General features: G+C 42.0%; 1 protein-coding gene and 1 long non-coding RNA gene across 8 annotated transcripts in view; one reads left to right on the forward strand and one right to left on the reverse strand.

Annotated features, from left to right (window-relative positions):
* MCM10 (minichromosome maintenance 10 replication initiation factor) overlaps positions 1-19890 on the reverse strand; it is a 110761-nt gene that overhangs the window by 66914 nt on the left and 23957 nt on the right. For 5 of the 7 annotated variants that reach the window (XM_086714913.1, XM_086714916.1, XM_086714917.1 and 2 more), the window contains exons 15-20: positions 19368-19512; positions 18622-18734; positions 16583-16696; positions 14298-14443; positions 8120-8162; positions 7922-8021 (exon numbers count right to left, since the gene is read on the reverse strand). In XM_086714913.1, the coding sequence (XP_086571039.1) occupies positions 7938-8021; positions 8120-8162; positions 14298-14443; positions 16583-16696; positions 18622-18734; positions 19368-19512 (645 nt within the window). In that variant the 3' untranslated portion in view covers positions 7922-7937. Of the gene's footprint in view, positions 1-7452; positions 8022-8119; positions 8163-14297; positions 14444-16582; positions 16697-18621; positions 18735-19367; positions 19513-19890 lie in introns of those variants that run through there. The other 2 variants (XM_086714911.1, XM_086714915.1) reach the window with 1 other exon arrangement.
* LOC147579511 (uncharacterized) lies at positions 1234-16791 on the forward strand. Its single transcript, XR_015254026.1, has 2 exons — positions 1234-1735; positions 16661-16791. It is a non-coding gene; the product is annotated as an uncharacterized LOC147579511 (long non-coding RNA).

Consider the following 19890-nt stretch of genomic DNA (forward strand, 5'->3'; position numbering starts at 1 on the left):
TTTTGTAACGAATGCATGTATTTGTAAGTAGTCTTTTAATATTTATTTATTTTTGAGACAGAGAGAGACAGTGTGAGCAGGGGAGGGGCAGAGAGAGAGAGGGAGACACAGAATCCAAAGCAGGCTCCAGGCTCTGAGCTGTCAGCACAGAGCCCGATGCGGGGCTCGAACCCACGAACCGTGAGATCATGACCTGAGCCGAAGTCGGATGCTTAACTGGCCTAGCCAGCCACGTGCCCCTTTAAGTAATCCTTTAAAAGACTGATAAAATCTAGTGATTAAGAAATTGGGCATTTTCCAAATCACCTCTTCAGCCCTGTGTTTTCTTACAAAAAGTCGTCAGCCCTGTGTTTTCTTACAAAAACTCCAAGCAGGAGCGAAACTGGCCTTCAGAAGCCAAGAAGGGCACCGGGCAAACCCTGTCATTAAATGTTGTTACATGGGCAGGTTGGATAGAGAAGTTGTTCTCTTCTCAGGAGTGTGGGGATTCACCCTTTGGAGACTCAGGTTTGGGACACAAGTCCCAGCACAACCAAAGCCCAAGCAGTGCCCAATTTTTCAGCGGCGTGACGAGCTTCTGATGAATGAATATGCCTTAAGGACTGGCAGCTGAGCCTTCGGAATACTCGGATTACGCTCTTTAGGAAATCGCCGAGGCGTGTGCTTGTGTGCTGTGCTACCAACACACCCCTTTGCTGTCTGTGGGATCAAATTAGAATGCTTCCAAAAGGAAATCAGGAGAGTAATGAAAACTCCTCAGAACTGGAAAAACATGCACAAAATGTTCAACTGAAAACTGCCATTTCACCACTTAAAATGTTCTTTACACTTTTGCTGCTTCTTACCCAATCTCCCCCTATCCCCTGCCCTCAGGCGCCCCGGATCTTTTCTTTTCTTTTTTTTTTTTTTAAACAAGACATTTCTACTAGGAAATTATTTCATTTACAATAGGTGCTCAATGTAGCAAATTCAAGCAGCACAGATATCCATGACACATGGGGAACCTGGCTGGCTCAGTCGGTAGAGCGTGGGACCCTTGACCTCAGGCTTGTGGGTTCGAGCCCCTCAGTGGGTATAGAGATTAAAGATAAAATATTAAGAAAGAAATCCAGTACACAGGAGGAGTTTTGCCTTCTTGCCTAATTCAAGGTAAGCCCTGTCAGTCGTTTGGGGTGCATCCTTCTTTTTAAAAATTTATTTGAGAGAGAGAGAGAGAGAGAGAGAGAGGAAAGAGAGATGCATGAGTCGGGAGGGACAGAGAGAGAATCCCAGGAAGGCTCAGCACACTGTCACTGAGGAGCCCGAGGTGGGGCTCTACCTCCAGAGCTGTGAGATCATGACCTGAGCCGAAATCAAGACGCTTAACTGACTAAGCCACCCAAGCACCCCTTCCACTTTTTCTGTCTCTTCTCACACACGTACTTCATTCTTTAAAAGGCAACAGAACACGTGATTGCGCAAACCCAGCTCGCCCCACATCCAGTGCAGAAATGAGACACTTAGCAGATCTTGGCCACACAGAACTGGCTGAGACCGAAGTTGAGCCCTGAAAGCTCCCTCTTTCCAACCCGAGTATTTGCCTTGACCCAGCGGCTCATTATTATATTGTCACGGGCATGTTCCTTGCTTCTTTCCAGAAGCAAGGAGAAGCATCACGGAACAGGATTCTTTTACCGGAAGCCTCTTCGTGGTGGAGCTGGTGCGGCTCCATCCAGTCCCAGCTCACTTCTGTGAGGTAACGGCTACTCAGGGGATTGTCTGTGTGCCTCAGTTTTCCCTCAATAAGCCCTATTTTATACTTCTATCACATGGCCCCCACGGCGGGGGGGGGGGGGGGGCGCTGTTTGTTTGTGTCTTTGTTCCCTCTCCACATCAGTGAACATGCTAGACTTTATTCACCCATTCCTCTATTAAGGCAGATTTCTGGAAACAAAATGGTAAGTCGTAACTTACACACGTTAAATACGTGTGTATTTACGTATATTACACACGATAAATAAGATTTCTCTTCAAAGAGGCTATGTACTCTCCATCACTGGATGGACACCTTTGCCAACGTTTCTTAAACCAAGCAAACTGAGGATACTGGCGGAAAGGTCGGGAAGGGGGAACTCTTTCATGATACACTAGCCATGTGCCCCCTCAGAGTGCAAATGTCACCTTCCACTTTAGTGTCCACATCACACTTCCCCAGGTTATTAGTGCACACTCTGTCTACAGGAGACACACATTTCCACCAGCCGCCCCTCTGCCCTCAGCCCGTTTTCTCCTTCAGACGGCTGCTCTTCTCTGCAGCCTTCACTGAAAGTACCAGCAGCTTTAAATGAGAACGTGATTGCACTGGAAAAAACTGGTATAAAGTAAAAACTTTGCAGACGCCTCAGTATTGCATTACTATTTTTACTTATTACCCAAGGAGACAGATTATTTGAGAAGGGATATTTCAAAGTTTCCAAACATAAATCTCAACAGAAAGGAATGGAGTTCTGCTGTCTGCCTGCCATCTCACATCCCTGATCTAGTAATCTCTACACCCAATGTGGGGCTCAAACTCACGACCCCAAGGTCAAGAGTCGCATGCTCTTCTGACTGAGCCGGCCAGGCGCCCCCGCCCGTCTCTGGTCTAAACTGGAGAAAGAGCCAGCCTCAGTGGAACAAAGGTCAGAGCTGTTCCGCTCTGGATCACTGGGCAGGAGAGGCACAGTGGGGCCCGTGTGCACTCCGGGGGCCTTGGCGGAGCTGGCCGGAGACACTCCTGCCCCGGTCTTGCTCTAGCAGGAGGGGCTCCGCGTTAGTACCTAATCCCACACCTGGATACATTCTCATGGAGGAGCAGTTCCCGCCTGTCTTTAGCTGGGCCACCAGGTGAAACAAGAGATGGTCAACCAGCTGGCTGGGCTTGACAGCTGGGCACGAGCAGCGCAAGCTCGGCTGACCGCCAGCTCCGATCCCGAGGCAGGCCCGCCGGCTACGGGGCCAGGGGTGCTGGACAGCTTGCACTTTACCCACGTGAAACTGCCGTCTGTTGGCCAGATCCAGTCTCTGAACTTTTATGTTGGTAACCCTGGGCTAATGAGGAAGATGTGCGTGTTTGCACATCTAGCTGTGCAACAGAGAAAGAGCAAAGCACTGCTGTCCACCTTAGCCAGGAAAATGGAGCCACATTTTGGCTCGTCTTGGTAATAACACATGTGCCCTCTGGTGAGAGCTAGCAACCAGGCGGCTGGCAGCTGATGGACTCTGCCTCGCGGCCAGACCCGCAGCCACCCATGCCTGCAGAAAAGAACACTTAGTTCATACAAAGGTCAAAAATCAACAATGGTCTGGGTGAGGGGCCAGTGTGAAAGAACAAAACAGCTTGTCCTTGTCTCGTCAAAGGCTATGCTGGGCATGTTGGCTCTAGATAAAGCACTCTGGCGGAAATCAGAAATGTATTACCTCGTTTTACCCCTATCCTTAACAAGGGCCCAGTTATGCCTTGGCGATTTCAAATTCCACCCAGAATTCTTTCATTTACTAAAAGCCAATCTCACTCATTCTTCCCGGGCAGGGAGTAACATGCCAAAGGTAACATGAATGGGAATCTGGGCGGCCACATTTACTAGGAAATTAGTAATGGAGCAATCTGTATTTTTAGAGATTGGACTTGCCAAACGTGTGGCATTTTGGACATTGTTTTATTTTTAATTTTTTTCTTAATGTTTATTTTTGAGAAAGAGAGTGCAAACAGGGGAGGAGCAGAGAGAGGGAGACACAGAATCCAAAGCAGACTCTAGGCTCCGAGCTGTCAGCACAGAGCCTGATGCGAGACTTGAACCCATGAACCATGAGATCATGACCTGAGCTGAAGTCAGACACTTAACTGACTGAGCCACCCAGCCGCCCCAATAAAATTAAGTTTTGAGGGGCGCCTGGGTGGCGCAGTCGGTTAAGCGTCCGACTTCAGCCAGGTCACGATCTCGCGGTCCGTGAGTTCGAGCCCCGCGTCGGGCTCTGGGCTGATGGCTCAGAGCCTGGAGCCTGTTTCCGATTCTGTGTCTCCCTCTCTCTCTGCCCCTCCCCCGTTCATGCTCTGTCTCTCTCTGTCCCAAAAATAAATAAAAAACGTTGAAAAAAAAAAAAAATTAAGTTTTGACCAGTGATGCCTACTTTGTTAAGCCTATTTTCTATGATTAAAAAAATCTGTATAGTTAGATTAATAAGTTTTCACAAAGTTGGGGCACTTGCGTGGCTCAGTCAGTTAAGCATCTGACTTTGGCTCAGATCATGATCTTGCAGTTTGTGGGTTTGAGCCCCACATTGGGCTCCGCACTGTCACCTTAGTAATTCTCTCTCTCCTTCTCTCTCTGCCCCTCCCCTACTTGCACTCTCTCTTTCAAAGTAAATAAACTTAAAAGTTTTCACAAAGCTTTCTTGAAGAAGTTTTCACAAAGCTTTGCAAGGAGAGAGCTTTGTAAGGGAATGACAATGTTTCAGGGATATGCCTGAAAAGAACATTCACTTAATATGTAAAACAAAGGAGAAAAGTGTTTTTTCACATAACTTCTCATTAATTTAGACCAGTAGTAATGAGTCTCAAATAACACACTAGTGAGTCTGAATCATTTAGGGAGGAGGCCCCCAAACTTAAAACTTTCCTAAATAAAACCTGCAACCTCATTAATATGAGGCACTGAGGTCAGGGTGTACTGGGTTAGGATTTTATTAGCTCGTGTTTGGTTGTCTGTCACGCAGCCAGCACAGAATTATGGTACCAAAGAGCAAGATGTTTTCTGTTTTGTAAGATAACCCAAATATACCCTTAAATTGGTATCCTGAAATCACTGTTCAAAAAAGAAGAAAAAAAAAAAAAGCTCATTCCTTTAGTAAATCACTGAAGACACTCTTCCTGTCCCTTAAACTCAAGGTGCTTGAATGACACAATCAGACACCACTGTAGTTTATTTTGGTGTAATAGTTAATTATGCTAAGATAAAGTTCATCACAACCTGAAAAATGTACTCAACCCAGGACTTGATATGGCCTGCCCCTTCTCAAGGCCCGGCCCATTGATACTCAACTAATAACATCACTAGGGAATGTATGAGAAGACAAACACACTATTATTTACAGATCTTCTTGTCCAACCCTACTCAGAATACACCCTTGATACTTAATGGTGAAAGAAAATGCTTTCCTCTTTAGATTGGGAACAAAAAACAGTCATAGACAGGAACTGAAGTGTTAAAACTTCTCAGGCAACATGATCCAACACAGAAAATCCTAAGGAATCTATAAAAACGCTGTCAAACTCATATGTAAGTTAAACATGGTCCCAGGATACAAGGTCAACTGACAAAATTGCATTCCATTTCTATATACTAGTAAGTAATAAGTGGGAATTACAATGCAGAAAGTAGCCCTTACAATATCATCAAAACTGTAACACATTTAGAAATAAACATGACAAGGGGCGCCTGGGTAGCTCAGTCAGTTAAGCATCCGACTTCAGCTCAGGTCATGATCTCACAGTCTGTGAGTTCAAGCCCCACGTCGGGCTCTGTGCTGACAGCTCAGAGCCTGGAGCCTGCTTCAGATTCTGTGTCTCCCTCTCTCTCTGCCCCTCCCCTGCTCATGATCTGTCTCTCTCTGTCTCAAAAATAAATAAAAAACATTTAAAAAAAATTAAAAAAAAATAAACGTGACAAAATACATATATGATCTGTACACGAAAACTACGTATAATGTTAACTTTGACAGTTGCTTTCTTTTCTGTAATCCAAGTGTGTAACTTAAACTTTGATGAGACACCCATTGCAAAGACAACCATCTCAGACAAACACAGTGCCAGCTTCACCAGTAGATTCAAGAGCCAGGCTACTCCCTCTCACGGACAGTCCTTTGTTTTCGAGGTTTTGGTTTATGTCTCTAACTGACCACTTCATTTTTCTCTCCGAGTACTTTAAAATCCTGCTCTTATGTTTTAAATTCACCAGTAAAGTGTGAGCCCACGAAATCCTAGATCCCACCCTTGACCTCGGAGTCCCTTGCCCACATGCGCTCCTTGTACCCAAGACCTGGCTGTTTGGCCCCAGGGGTGCTATGTAATTTCCAGGTCTTATAATTAGCAAACCTTTATTTTCTCAAAGGTTGCTCATGGTTCTTGCTGAAGGACATCTTGCAATCGTAATAGGATTCACAAGAGCCAGTCCAACCATAACACTGGTTATTCACAGGCTGGGGCAGGCACTATTACTACCAAACATTGCTGAGAAAAATTAAAGACCTAAATAAATGGAGAGATGTATTATGTTCACAGAATGCCTTAAGATGGCAATTCCCCCAAATCGATCCACAGATTAAACAGTCATAATACGAATTCCAGGAAGGGTTTTTAGAGTAGAAATCAACAAGCTGCTTCTAAAATTTACACAGAAATGCAAAGGACCTAGAACCGCCAAAACAAATTTAGAAAAGAACAAATCTGGAGGACTAACACAGTTAGTCCTGAGCTGAAATCAAAAGTTGGATGCTTAACCGACTAAGCCACCCAGGCTCCCCCAACTTGTAATGTTTTTAAAAGTTAATATTTTAAAATGTTGAAACTCAATCTGCTGTGACAGGACATTCAGGTCAACTACTTTTCTGTGAGGTACAATTTTTGTTTGCTATTCTAGATCACTGCGTTTTAACTCTGTTTGGATGGCCTATGAATATATAATAAACCCTATATTGCCAACAGCTGAGTAAGGAAAAATTAAACACATATTTTGGATTTATATAAAAGCATTTAATACATTGATAAAAAGGATAGTATTAAAAGACTGATCTCAATGATGAAGTGTATCTACAATGCAAGCAACTAAGTCCCCCTTCTGGCCCACCCACCCCTTCTTATCCCTGAATACTTGAAGAAACATACACACAAAAGACCTCAAATGAAAGCTCCCCCAAGATCTAGAGTAACTGAGAAGTATTGAAGTGATATTTTTAAATTATTTAAAAATTAAAATCAAATTATAAAAAAGGAAGGCATTCAGCTCACCATCAACCTTTACAAGAATATTACAGTACTTCTGTACAATATACCATACACAAGGGAACGGGGACTCTAATGGCACCCTAGGTTCAAACAGGACCGTGTGTCTTTCATAGGAAGGGGATTGCTCAAGGAGCAGCCTGGAGTTCAAGTCAGCAGCCACTCAGTTGTGACCTTCTTCAAATACATAACTCTGTTTCAAGCTTATGGGACAAACAAAATCTACTCTAAATGAGCCATTAAAAACCATTGTTTTGAGTACTACAATATTGTAAAAGCACAGAGAACCATCTAGATATGAATTAAATGCCACATGATTCAGTGAATTAATCAATTTGAAAAAACAAGAAAGAGGTAACAACAGAAATGAAAGAAGGAACCTGGCCTTAATATCAATATATCAAGACTATGTCAATGGTGACTATAATTATCTATATGGTAAAGATAATTTATTTTTTCTAGGAAACATTATTTGTAGAATTTGAGTCCTGAAAGATACACTTCAAAATCATTTACTCCAAGTCCCCTCATTTTCCAGATGGGAAAACTGAAGCCTGGAAGCTAAATTAATTCTTTTGCCTCTGTGCATCCATGCAAATATTAGAACCTTATTTCGGTAAAGAAGCAACACTGGACGCTCTATAGCCCAAGACACATAGTTTCTGGGCAAAGAATTTACATGAATGGAGCCATCAGTAGTGAGAACAGGGAAGACGATGGTTTTTTGATTTACCAATGAAAAGCCAGCGTTAAATTTGGCGTTAAGCCAACCCGAAACAAAATAGGTAGGCAGAACTTGTAGGCGTAACACATGTTTGGACTGTGCCAATCAGAACCTGGGTGATACAGAGCCAACACCCTTGCCCCTCCAGACCCACAAGAAGTAACATAGGTCGTGGGTACCTGTTTGAAGTTAGGGCTATTTAAGGCTATTCAGAAATTTGGCATGTTCTTCTCCTCTTGGTAACAGGGTTTCGCCTCCTATCTTTGGGCCTGTTTTTTCCTAGAAAAATGAAAACAGTTTAGTAAAAAAAAAAAAAAAAAATGGGTCAACATTATTTGCATGGGTCACTAAAATCGGTCACCTTGCAAATGACCTACCTTTAGCATTCCATCTCGTTCCCATTTGAAGAGGCCACAATTACTGAAACAAGAAAAGATAGGATTTACTCAGTGGTGAGGCACAGGCAGATACATAGAGACAATGGGGTTCGCTGCACTCACAGGAAGAGTATCTGCCATTCAAACAAGCTGATCAAGGTAACACTCATAATTATGGGCTAAGTTCTAAAGCTATTGAAAATACACACTCCGAAGATTTGAGAAACAGCCTTCAAATCTATAAAAAGCTAGAGCTTTCAGAGATGGAACATCAAATGAAAGGAGAACAGCATATGTTCACTGCAGGTGATGAGCACAAGCTTGGTTTCTCCTGATGGGCATCGGGAAGAGACTCAGAAGAGGAAGCTAGCCCTCTGACACCATACAGTCTAGAGCTTTCCCCGTCCCCTTTTCTGGAACTAAAAGTTTGTGATAAGAAACTTCTTATTGTCCTTCTGGTCTGGACAATCCTTCCCCCTTTTTCAAACCTAAAGATGTGTACTCTCTTATTGTTCAAAGGGCCTAGAGACACTTGTTCTCATTTTTTTTAACATGGTGAGGGAGCCCAACTCTGAGAAGAGATGAGGCTACTACAGAGAAAACTTATTTAAAACAAATATTTTTAAATATTTATTTATTTTTGAGAGAGAAAGAGAGAGAGAGAGAGAGAGAGAGAGCCAGCAAGTGGGGGAAGGGGGAGAGAGACACACACACACAGAATCTGAAGCCGGCTCCAAGTTCTGAGCTGTCAGCACAGCCCCCAACACGGGGCTCGAACCTACAGGTGGTGAGATCATGACCTGAGCTGAAGTCAGACGCTTAACTGAGCCACCCAGGCGCCCCCAAAAAACTTATTTTTATACAAAGTTCACTCTGCTGAAACAGGCAAAACAAATACAATCAACTCATGGAAATATGGCTTCCGGTACCCTTGGATTTGAGATGCTCTAGGGCATAGGGATTGCCCTATACCTGCCCCATTCTTCCTCCTGAAAATCTAGACTGTGTTCCTGCCCTGAGAGTCAGCATGCCAGTGGCCTTGGCTCTAAGCCTCTCCACCACCTTCCCTGTCTAAAGATTGCCTCAATATCTGTTGAGAGAAATTTTCTAGACTACTAGTAGATCAATGACGAAATTATATATAAAAAATTCTAGTCAGGGGTCGGTAAATTACAACCCATGGACCAAATCCAGCCTGCCACCTGTTTTTATAAATTAAATTTTATTTGAACACAGCCATGTCCTTTTGCTTCTATATTACCTGTGGTTGCTTTTGAGCTATAACACCTAGTAGAGTAGTTATGAAACAGACCATCTGGTTCATGAAATGTAACATTTAGTATCTGGCCTTTGACAGAAAAAGATTGCCCTCTTCTATTCTAGATCAAGAATTGACAAGACAAAGTCCAGAAAAACAGTTGTTACAAAACTAACAGCAACCACCTGGAGGATGAAAAAGCATCTTAAAAAAAAAAAAGTTTATTTTCAGAGAGAGAGAGAGAGAGAGAGAGAGAGAGAGAGAATGTGCCCTAGCTGGAGAGGGGCAGAGAGAAAGAGAGACAGAGACAGACAGAGAGAGAGAGAGAGAGAGAAAATCACAAGCAGGCTCTGCACTATCAGTGTGGAGCCCGATTGAAGGCTTGAACTCATGAACTTGCGAGATAGATCACACAACCTGAGCCAAAATCAAGAGTCGGACGTTTAACCTATTGAGCCATCCAGGCACCCCAGGATGAAAAAGCATCCTGTTCTTCCATTTGTGAGTTGTACCTACTGCTTATTAACAGAATTTTTCTGATACTCAAATGTTTTACATAAGCTCTTGCTATTAAAATATGTGGCAGAAGTCAAGTATCAATACACAGATAAATACTTAAAAAAAATTATCATCCAGATCATAACAATTTCATGAAGCAGCTCCTGACAAGGTAATTAAGTAGCATGCGGTCCGGGTCCCCTTCCCCAACCTCAATCAGCCCTGGAGAAACGTGGAGTGAAGTATCGGTTCCAGGAACTAGACAAAACCCAAAAACAAACAAGCAAACAAACAGGTGTCGAGAATATCCTCGTGAGATATTCTTGGGAAGACTGAAGGTGATCTCAAAACTGCCTCAAATTCCAAACACTCATCATACAAATTCTGTCCTTTAAGGATGATCCAATAAAGTCAGAAATTTAAAAAAAGAAAAAGATGGCTAAAAATCAATCCCATATATTTGAAAATTAAACATTACTAACGCTTAGGTCAAACAGGAAGTCATCAAAGGCATTAAAGAAATAATACACTCAGAGGCACTTGGGTGGCTCAGTTGGTTAAGCGTCCGACTCTTGATTTTGGCTCCAGTCATGATCTCACGGTTTGTGGGAACAAGGTCCACATTGGGCTCCGTGCTGACAGCATAGAGCCTGCTTGGGATTCTATCTGTCCTCTCTCTCTGCCCCTCCCTCTACTCGTGCGGGTGCATGCGCTCTCTCTCAAAATAAATAAACATTAAAAATAAATAAATTAGATCTCAAACAACCGAATTTTACACCTTGAGGAGTTAGAAAAAAAAAAAGAGCTAGGCCCAAAGTTAGCAGAAGGAAGAAAGTAACAAAGATCAGAAGAAAACAGAGACCAGAAAACAATAGAAAAGAGAGAGATTAAGAGCTGATTCTTTGAAAAGATAAACAAAACTGACAAACCTTTAGCTAGACTAAGAAAAAAAAGAGAGAAGACTCAAATAAAATTAGAAATCAAAGAGGAGACATTAAAACATACTACAGGGGCGCCTGGGTGGCTCAGTTGAACATCTGACTTTGGCTCGGGTCATGATCTTGCAGTTCGTGAGTCGAGCCCCGCATCAGGCTCTGTGCTAACAGCTCTGAGCCTGGAGCCTGCTTCAGATTCCGTGTGCCCCTCTCTCTCCACCCCGCCCCTGGGTGCTCTGTCTCTCTCTGTCTTTCAAAAATGAATAAACCTAAAAAAAAAATTAAAACATACTACAGAAATGCACAGGATTGGGGCACCGGGGTGGTTCAGTTGGTTGAGCATCCAACTTCAGCTCAGGTCATGATCTCACGGTTCATGAGTTTGAGTCCCACATCAGGCTTGCTGCTATCAGCTCAGAGCCTGCTTCAGATCCTCTGTCCCCCCCCGCCCCTCCCCTCCCCAGCTTGTGTTTTCTTTCTCTCTCCCTCTCTCTCTCAAAAATAAATAAAAACATTATAAGAAAAAAAAAAAGAAACAGAATAATGAAAGATCTATGAAAGATTATATGCCAACAAATTACATAACCTAGAAGAAATAGATATATTTCTAGAAACCTAAGACTGAATGAAAAAGAAACTGAAAATCTGAACAGACCAATAATGAATAAAGACATTGAATCAGTCATCAAAAAAAACCTCCCAACACTGAAAACTCCAGGACCAGATGGCTTCAATGGATAATTCTACCAAACATTTAAAGAATTAACACTAATCCTCCTGAAACTTTCAAAATATTGAAGGAACAGTTCCAAACACTATGAAACTAGCATCACTTTGATGCCAAAACCAGATAAGGATACCACAAGAAAATCAAAAGGTAGACAATATCTCTGATGAATACAGATGCAAAAATTCTCAACAAAACATTAGCAAATCGTACTCAAGAACACATTAAAAGGATTTATATACCACAACCAAATGGGATTTATCCCTGTGATGCAAGGTGGGTTCAACATATGCAAATCAATAAATGTAATATATCACATTAATAAAATGAAAATAAAAATCACATAATCATCTCGATACACAGGAAGCTTTTCACAAAATACAGCACCCTTTCATGATAAAAATCCTTCACAGACTGGGTGTAGTAGGAACATACCTCAGTGTTAATAAGGTCTCATAAACTCACAGCTAACATTATACTCAACGGTGATAAAATGAAAGCATTTCCTCTAAGATCAGGAACAAGACAAGGATGCCCACTCTCACCACTCCTATTCACTAGAGCACTGGAAGTCTTAGCTAGAGGAATTAGGCAAGACAAAGAAATAAACAGCATCCAAATTGGAAAAGAAGTAAAACTGTTGCTTTTTGCTGATGATACAATCTTATATATATATAGAAAATCCCAGAGATCAAAAAACTGTTGGAGTTATTAATCAATGATTTCAGTAGGGCAGCAGGATATACAATCAACATAGCAGAAATCAACTGCATTCCTTTACACCTGAAAAAGAAATTAAAAAAAAAAAACAAAACTATCCCATTCACAATAGCATCAAAAAAAAAAAAAAAAAAAAAAATTAAAGGCTTAGTAATAAATTTAACCAAGGAAGTGAATGAAAATCTACAAGACTTTGCTGAAAGAAACTGAAGACACAAATGAATGGAGATACCCTAAGTTCATGGATCTGAAAAAGTTAATATTGTTATAATGGCCATACTACCCAAAACCATGTACAAGAGATTTAATGCAATCCCCATCAAAATACCAAAGGCATTTTTCAAAAAAAGAAGAAACAACCCTAGTATTTGTGGAGACCCAGAAGACCCTGAATAGCCAAAGCAATGCTGAGAAAAAAAGAACAAAGATGGAGGTATCATGCTTACAGATTTCAAACTATACTAGAAAGCCACAGTAATAAAAATAATACGGTACTGGCACAAAAAATAGATACAGTGACCAATAAAACAAAATAGAAAGCACATATCTTTCCATATATATAGTTAATTAATGTTTCAACTAATATTCAACAAGGGGCCAAGGATACCAATGGGGAAAGGATAGTCTCTTCAACAAACAGTGCTGAGGATGCTGTAAAAACACACACAGAACAATGAAATTGGACCATTATCGCACCTCCCGCACAAAAACTAACTTGAAATGAATGAAATACTTAAATGTAAGACATAAAACTCCTAGAAGAAAATGTAGAAAAAGCTCACTGATACTGGTCTTGGCAATGATTTTTTTTTAACATGATGCCAAAACCTCAAGCAACAAAAGCAAAAGTCAATAAATAGGACCACATCAAACTCAAAAGCTTCCTCTACATGGCGAAATTAACAAGAAGCAAAATGAAAAGACAGCCTACAGCACTGGAGAAAATGTTTACAAGCCATTTATCAGCCAAGAGGTTAATTTCCAAAATATGCAAAGTCAGTCAAGAAATGGAAGCCAACTATCATCACTGCTATTTAACATGGTATTGGGGGTCTGGCTAACCCGATCAAGAAAGAGATAGAGGGTGTAAGAGTGGGAACAAAATAGGTAAAATCATCTTTATTTGTGGATGATCAACTACGTAGAGAAATCAACAAATTACTGGAATAAGAGTTCCATAAGCTTGCCAGAGTCAAGATCAACTCATAAAAAAAGTAGTAACAGTTCTCTACGCCAACAAGCAACTAGAAACTATACTGGGCAATAAGTTGCCATTCAGAGTATCAGTGAAAACTATGACACACCTAAGAATTAATTAAGAATACTCAACATCTCAGTGGAGACCATTTTAAAAATCAATAAAGCCATAGAGGAGGAGATGAATAATTGGAAAGATACTCCATGATCTTAAAAAAATGGATGACTTCATATGTAAAAGCCATAAGTCCCCACAAAACTATTTGATTCATTTAACATGATCCTAATCAGGGATTCTACTTCCGAGTGGGATGGTCCTTTAGATCAGTGCTCTGAAAACAACTAGTAAAAGGGAATCAAACACAGATATCCTGATACAGATACCAACCACTCTTGCAGAGCCCCAATCTCCATCAACAGTTCTGCTAGCGGTCTTCCACCGAGGCAAGACCCAGACCCTCAGCTTCCCATCCGCCCGCCTAGAGTCTGCCAATGCTCCCAGGCAAAAGTGGCCACAAAAGTTAGCTCATTGCTTTCGGGTTCTACCCCAGTTCTGGTTCCCTTGTTCTTGTCCCAGGAACTGTAGTACCTTCAGAGAAATGACTTCTGTCTTTCACTGAACAAACATTTGTGAGTACCCACTGTGGGCTGAGCATTGTACTAAGTAGCAGGGATAGAGCAGTGAAGAAGGTGGGGTCCCTTCCCACCAAGAGATTTTAGGGATAGCTGGGAGCTCAATGAGGCACAGAAATAAGGCCTGAACCTCAAAAAGGATCGTTCGATGTTCCAGTAGAACGGCATCACAAAGGAACTGGAGAAAAGTTCACGAATCAATTCTCCTACCTGCAGTGCTTTTTGGGGAGCCTGTCAAGGGAGATGCTTCTGTTTCCACAGGGACACTTGAAAAACCTCTTTAGGCCGTCATGCCAGTGATAGTCGTGCTGCTCACTGACGCAGGTCTCCAAAGGCTTGAAGTGGGTGTAGGCACACTGCATGAAACCAACAGGAGGGCACATATCTGGTTAGGAGCTTGGGAGGAGAAACTGGCTAGCTGCTAGGAGGGCAATCTGTTCCATGAGGACTTCCCTTTTCTCACCACCAGCCAGAGAGCTGGGAGCAGAGAAACCACCTTAACTACTAGTTGTGAGGACCCCTGTGGTTTCTGGAGTCCCGCGTAATGATGCCACTTCCCCTCCTGTTGGCCACAAATGCTGGTCAGGCATCAAGTACATAATAACTTTCTGGAACATCAAGACAACAGTAAGGGAAGAACAAAAGCAGTGGAAACCTCAATAGCTTCATCGGGTCTGTCCTAAATTCTCTGCAGTTGCTCGGTTCTAGGATGACACTGGGGCCTCTTCAGTAGCCCTTTTGTTTCTTCTTAAAAGGCCTCAGAGAAGTACTTAAGATTATTCCTATTCGTCTTTCATAAGCAACAAAACCAAGACAGAGATATGAAGTCACTCACTTGTAATTTTGACCCTCAAAAGTGTTGAAGAGAATAGGGAACAACAAGCAGCATCGAGACTAAGGAACAGAATGTCCCCAGCACATGGGAAGCCCTCCCCGTGCCCTGTCTAGGCACTGCTCCACTCGCACCCCAGGGGTAATCACTACCCTACTTTTGAACAGCAAACATTGGTCTGCCTGGTTTTGTACTTTGTATAAATGGAACTGTAGGATACATTAAAAAAAAAAAAAAAAGAAAGAAGGAAATGGTGGGTGAACATCACAACAGGTGCTGGGACACAGCAACGTGATTTCTGGTAATCAGAATCTAGATAAGTGACTTTTGGTTCTGAGCCTCAGAAAGCTCAGAGCAGAGTGGTATGCAGAATAGCACCGCCCCCCTGAGACATACACCCCCTACCCATGGGTAACCCGTGGGCACGTAAGGTTACACGGCAAAGGTGGATCAGGGTCGTTGACTGTAAGACTGGGAATCGATTCTGGATTTTCAGGTGGGCCCAATGGAATCACAAGGGCTTTTAAAAGTGAAGGTGGGAATCCACAGGGAGGAGGTCAGAGGATGTGACTGGGGGGCTCTGAAGATGGAGTAAGGGGTTGCAAGCCAAAGAACACGGGTGGGATCTAGAAGCTGGGAAAGGTCAGGTAATAGATCCTCCCCTAGAACCTCCAGAAGGAATGCAGTCCTGCCACACCTGGATTTTAGCTCCGTGAGACCCACAGAGACTTCTGGCTGACAGAAATGCAGATAATAAAGCTGTGTTGTTTAAACTATCAAGTTAGTGGTTATTTGTCAGGGAAGCAACAGAAAACTAACACACCAGCTATGTCCCTGGGTTTGCTGTTTTGTCAGAGTAAAAGTTGTTACCTGAGCTAAAGCTTTCACTTATTCTGAACTTTCTCAAGGAAGCCCTGCCTTTTGGTGACAGCTGGTTCAGGGCTGTCCCCTAAATGTAAAGCAGAGTCTATGGTTTGAAAAGGGATAGAGAAAATCGTACTGGATGAACTAAGTCTCTTTCTCCTCTTATAAGTGCTTACGAGGGGGATTAGCCAAGCGGTATAAAGTGAGTGCTGATGGCAGGATACTGTTCTGCAAGAACTTTTTTTGGTCCTATTTTATTAATGTTGAAGGACAGGGGATTTATCGTTTTCTAAGAGACTAAGGGTAAAAATTCTACAAAGAATATAATGCAATTTACACTTTGCCTTCAAATTCAATTTACTAGGTTAAGCCCTGAGTAGAAAGAGGCAATAATAGTTGGTCATAACATGTAATGCCAAAGGAAATCGTTCAGGCAAGGTCCCAGGACTGAACTGTGGACTGAGGGTGTGCTAGAAACTTGAGAAGGACACGGAAGAATAAATGGGGTCCGATGGACAAAGGGGAAGAGAAGTTAGAGGCTCGTCTGTAAAACCAGGAACTGAGGTCAGATGAGAGAAGACTGTCACCACCAATGCTCTGCCACCAGAGCCAGGAGGCCAAGTCGGCAGGCAGCCAGGACCTTGGCTGTTGTGAGCAGTTTGGTTTCCAATCTAATGAAATGACCCAGGCAGGACTCTGGTCACAAGACATGGCCCCATATCCCACAATCTCTCTATGTTCTGCTGAGTCACAGCAGCTCAAAACAGAGCCCAAGGTTAGAACCATCTCCCCCACTCACCGTCTTGCATGTTACTACTCGACATTTCACTTCTCTGATGCTTCTCATCTTTTCTTCCATTTGTTCTTTTTTCACCAGTGGCTCAAAATAGCGTTCCTGCAGCTCAGCCTCTGCCTGGAATGACAAGGCACATAGAAGACCTTGTACCAAATCCAACACATACTCAAGGCACCAGTTCAGTAATAAAAAAAACTGAAAAGCCAAGCTAACCATTATGAGGACATCTGATAAGACCTCAATGAACTGCAAACCAAAAGACAATCAAAAGTAGACACAAGCTCTTAATTTTCAAAAAAAAAAAAAAAACAGTAGGAAAACATCCATGACTAAGAAACAGAACATGTCAAATATAAACCAAAAGAGAATTATTTCTACTGTTCCAATATAGGCTCAAACTATGTAAGGTATTCAGTGCCTCCCCACTTGACAGCCCAGTCTATTCAATACTATTTTCTAGACCAAGCACTTGGCCGGAGTAATCCCTGGCTGTTTGGACTAACAGGGAGTAGGCAGGAGGGCAGAGAGAGATTTACAGCAGAATGTGGTCACAGCTCTGCAGTTGGAGCAGCTGCACAGGGCCCAAGGCCTTTGGTGGCCACAGAGGCAAAGAGCTCAGCTCTGCAGCCTTCCTGGGCTGGCTTGAGCATCTCTCCGGACCAAGTTTCAGGTCTAGCAGAATGGTGGGATATTTAACTGTCTCATTAGTCAGTAGTTTATCAAAAGAGCGGAGTATTCAGAGTACTGACACTAAATGAGGACAGAAACTGTCCCTGTGAGGACACTGTGAAAACGGCGGGAGTACTTTTTTTTGTTACCCCGGTGATTCCTACTTCTGCTACTTGCAGGGACTAGGGATGCTATACCTGTGGTGCACAACAGTCCCTCTACATCAAGGGATTCTTCTGACTATTCTAGACAGCACCCATGTGATGAAAAACCCAGTTATAGCTCTCAAACCTAACTGCTTTATAAACAACTCTACAATAGGGGCACCTGGGTGGCTCAGTTGGTTAAGCATCTGACTTCGGCTCAGGTCATGATTTCATGGTTCAAGAGTTTGAGCCCCATGTTGGGCACTGTGCTGACAGCTCAGAGCCTGGAGCCTGAAGCCTGCTTTGAATTCTGCTCCCTCTCTCTCTCTACCCACTCTGACTCTCTCTCAAAAATAAACATTAAAAAAATAATTAAAAAAAAATTTAAAAACACTACAGTATTTGTGCCTGGTTCAGATATCCATTGAATATTCCAAGAATACAACTGGACAACTCTTCTGTATATAGAGGAACAACTGTAGTTTGTTATCTTCTAAAGCTTCCTGGGTTATTCACGGCTTAAACACACACACACACACACACACACAATCAAAGAAACAGACCCATGGTATTTAAGTGACCAAAAGACCACACCGAGAGTCTTCATTTCTACTTGTTTCATTTACATTTATCATCCACCCCTCCGACTACTTCTACTTCATTATTTTTCCTGGGATAGTTGTGCCTACACATTTATATAACAAAATACATATATTTTTAATATAACCCCCCCTCCCCCTTTTCACATTATATGTAGGATATTATACTGATATCCTTGAAGTTTCTAGTTAGGTAATTTATATTACCCAAGAATTTTATTTCAGGATAATAAAGGAGCAATCCAAAATGTGAGGCATTGGAAGCAACTATGCCCAATGGGTTGTTAACTACTGATTTACAGTATTTGAAAAGCCAATGGAAAAATATTTGAATGGAAAAAAAATCCCTTCCCATAAGGCAAGGCAGGAAATAATAGCGGTGAACCGCCTAAATGTTACTTCAAAGCCATTAACCACAAGACAACATTTTTATAATACTGAGGCCCATTAAAACAATGTTACATGATATTCTTCAATTCAAGGACAAAGGCAAAGCTAAATTCTATCAGAAATATTCCTGCTCTTCGAAGTCAACTCAGACATATAACTACGTCTCGGGTGAGTCCCACAATAAAAAGTCTCAAGTCTGAAGGTCGTCTGTGTCATCTTTGACCTTTTGGGCTCTTACCTCTCTTAGAACCCCTGTGTGCTTCGACTTTGCTTTTAGAATTTTCTGAAATTCGTCAGATTCCAGGTAGGCAAGTTGTTCTCTTCTTTTTTTCCTGGCAGGCTCCAATTCATCTTCAGCTAGAGCAGAAAGGAAAAACGATGGTCATTACAGAGGAATTTCAGGAAGCCAGTGAGCCTCATGGACTCAGCTACCCCCGTCCTCTCCCTCTCTGCCTAACAGGCCCTTCAAACCTAATTTACCCCACTAGGTACCAACAGAGGGAAACTCTTAAGGAGTGAGGCTGAAAAGGAGAGCCTAGAATATGAGGTATGGCAGATTTGACCACTGAATTAGAATCTCTTTTCCACCTTAAAATAGGAGCTCTGATGACAGGAAACATCAACAAAAATCCTTTTTACAAATTGATGGTAAAATGTCGCTGCTAACTTCAGAGTTTTAAAAATAAAACAGGGCAATTGCTAAGAAATTATGCTCCTTTCAAAGCAAATCTTTATACTAATATATCTGTGCAAAGATCCAGTGAGAAACCTTTTTCCAAGCTCTTAGATTGTGCCTAATTTTATTTCAATTTAATGCGATTATAGAAAACGGTCAGTTCCAGTTGTCGAAATTCTATCTAGGTGTTATAGAGAGGTAAATTTAAGTAAAACAATGACTTTTGATATCAGGCATGGTGGTTATAGTTTAGAACATCTCCTTACAGATGGCTTCATTCCCACTGTTAACTCTGAAATCCACAGTACCTTGAGGAGAAAATGTGTTGTTCTTTTCTACACGTTCCTTCACTTCCAGGACATCCTGGGGGTCCTTCTGCTTCTTTTTAATGCCATTGGGATCTGTTTTTGTAAGAATCTGACCTTTTGCCCTTAATTTGGTTATAGCGGCTAACTAGAAGAAAAGAGGAGATAAAAATCTTAAAGATGAGACGGGTATCTGTGATCCCAAATCCTTTTTCTAGCTATTAGCCAGTGAATTCTGTTCTCACATACAAATTGGCAAAATAGATCTTCTCTTTGCTTAGCATTATTAACCCAATTATTAAAATTTTAAAGCATGGAGACAGGTCTATGAGCTAATAAATAAAGTTTCAGTTTATTTAAATATCAATAGTTTCATATCAGCTACACTGTGGGCTTCAAAACCCATAGAGGAATCACATAAACATTTTGGAAGTTTGTTTTAGAATCAGAGGGAATGAGGGGCGCCTGTGTGGCTCAGTCGGTTAAGCATCCAAGTCTTGATTTCGGTTCAGGTTACGATCTAAAG

Source organism: Puma concolor, chromosome B4 (genome assembly GCF_028749965.1).
Source record: "Puma concolor isolate L17-30 chromosome B4, mPumCon1.1.hap2, whole genome shotgun sequence".
Taxonomy (NCBI): domain Eukaryota; kingdom Metazoa; phylum Chordata; class Mammalia; order Carnivora; family Felidae; genus Puma; species Puma concolor.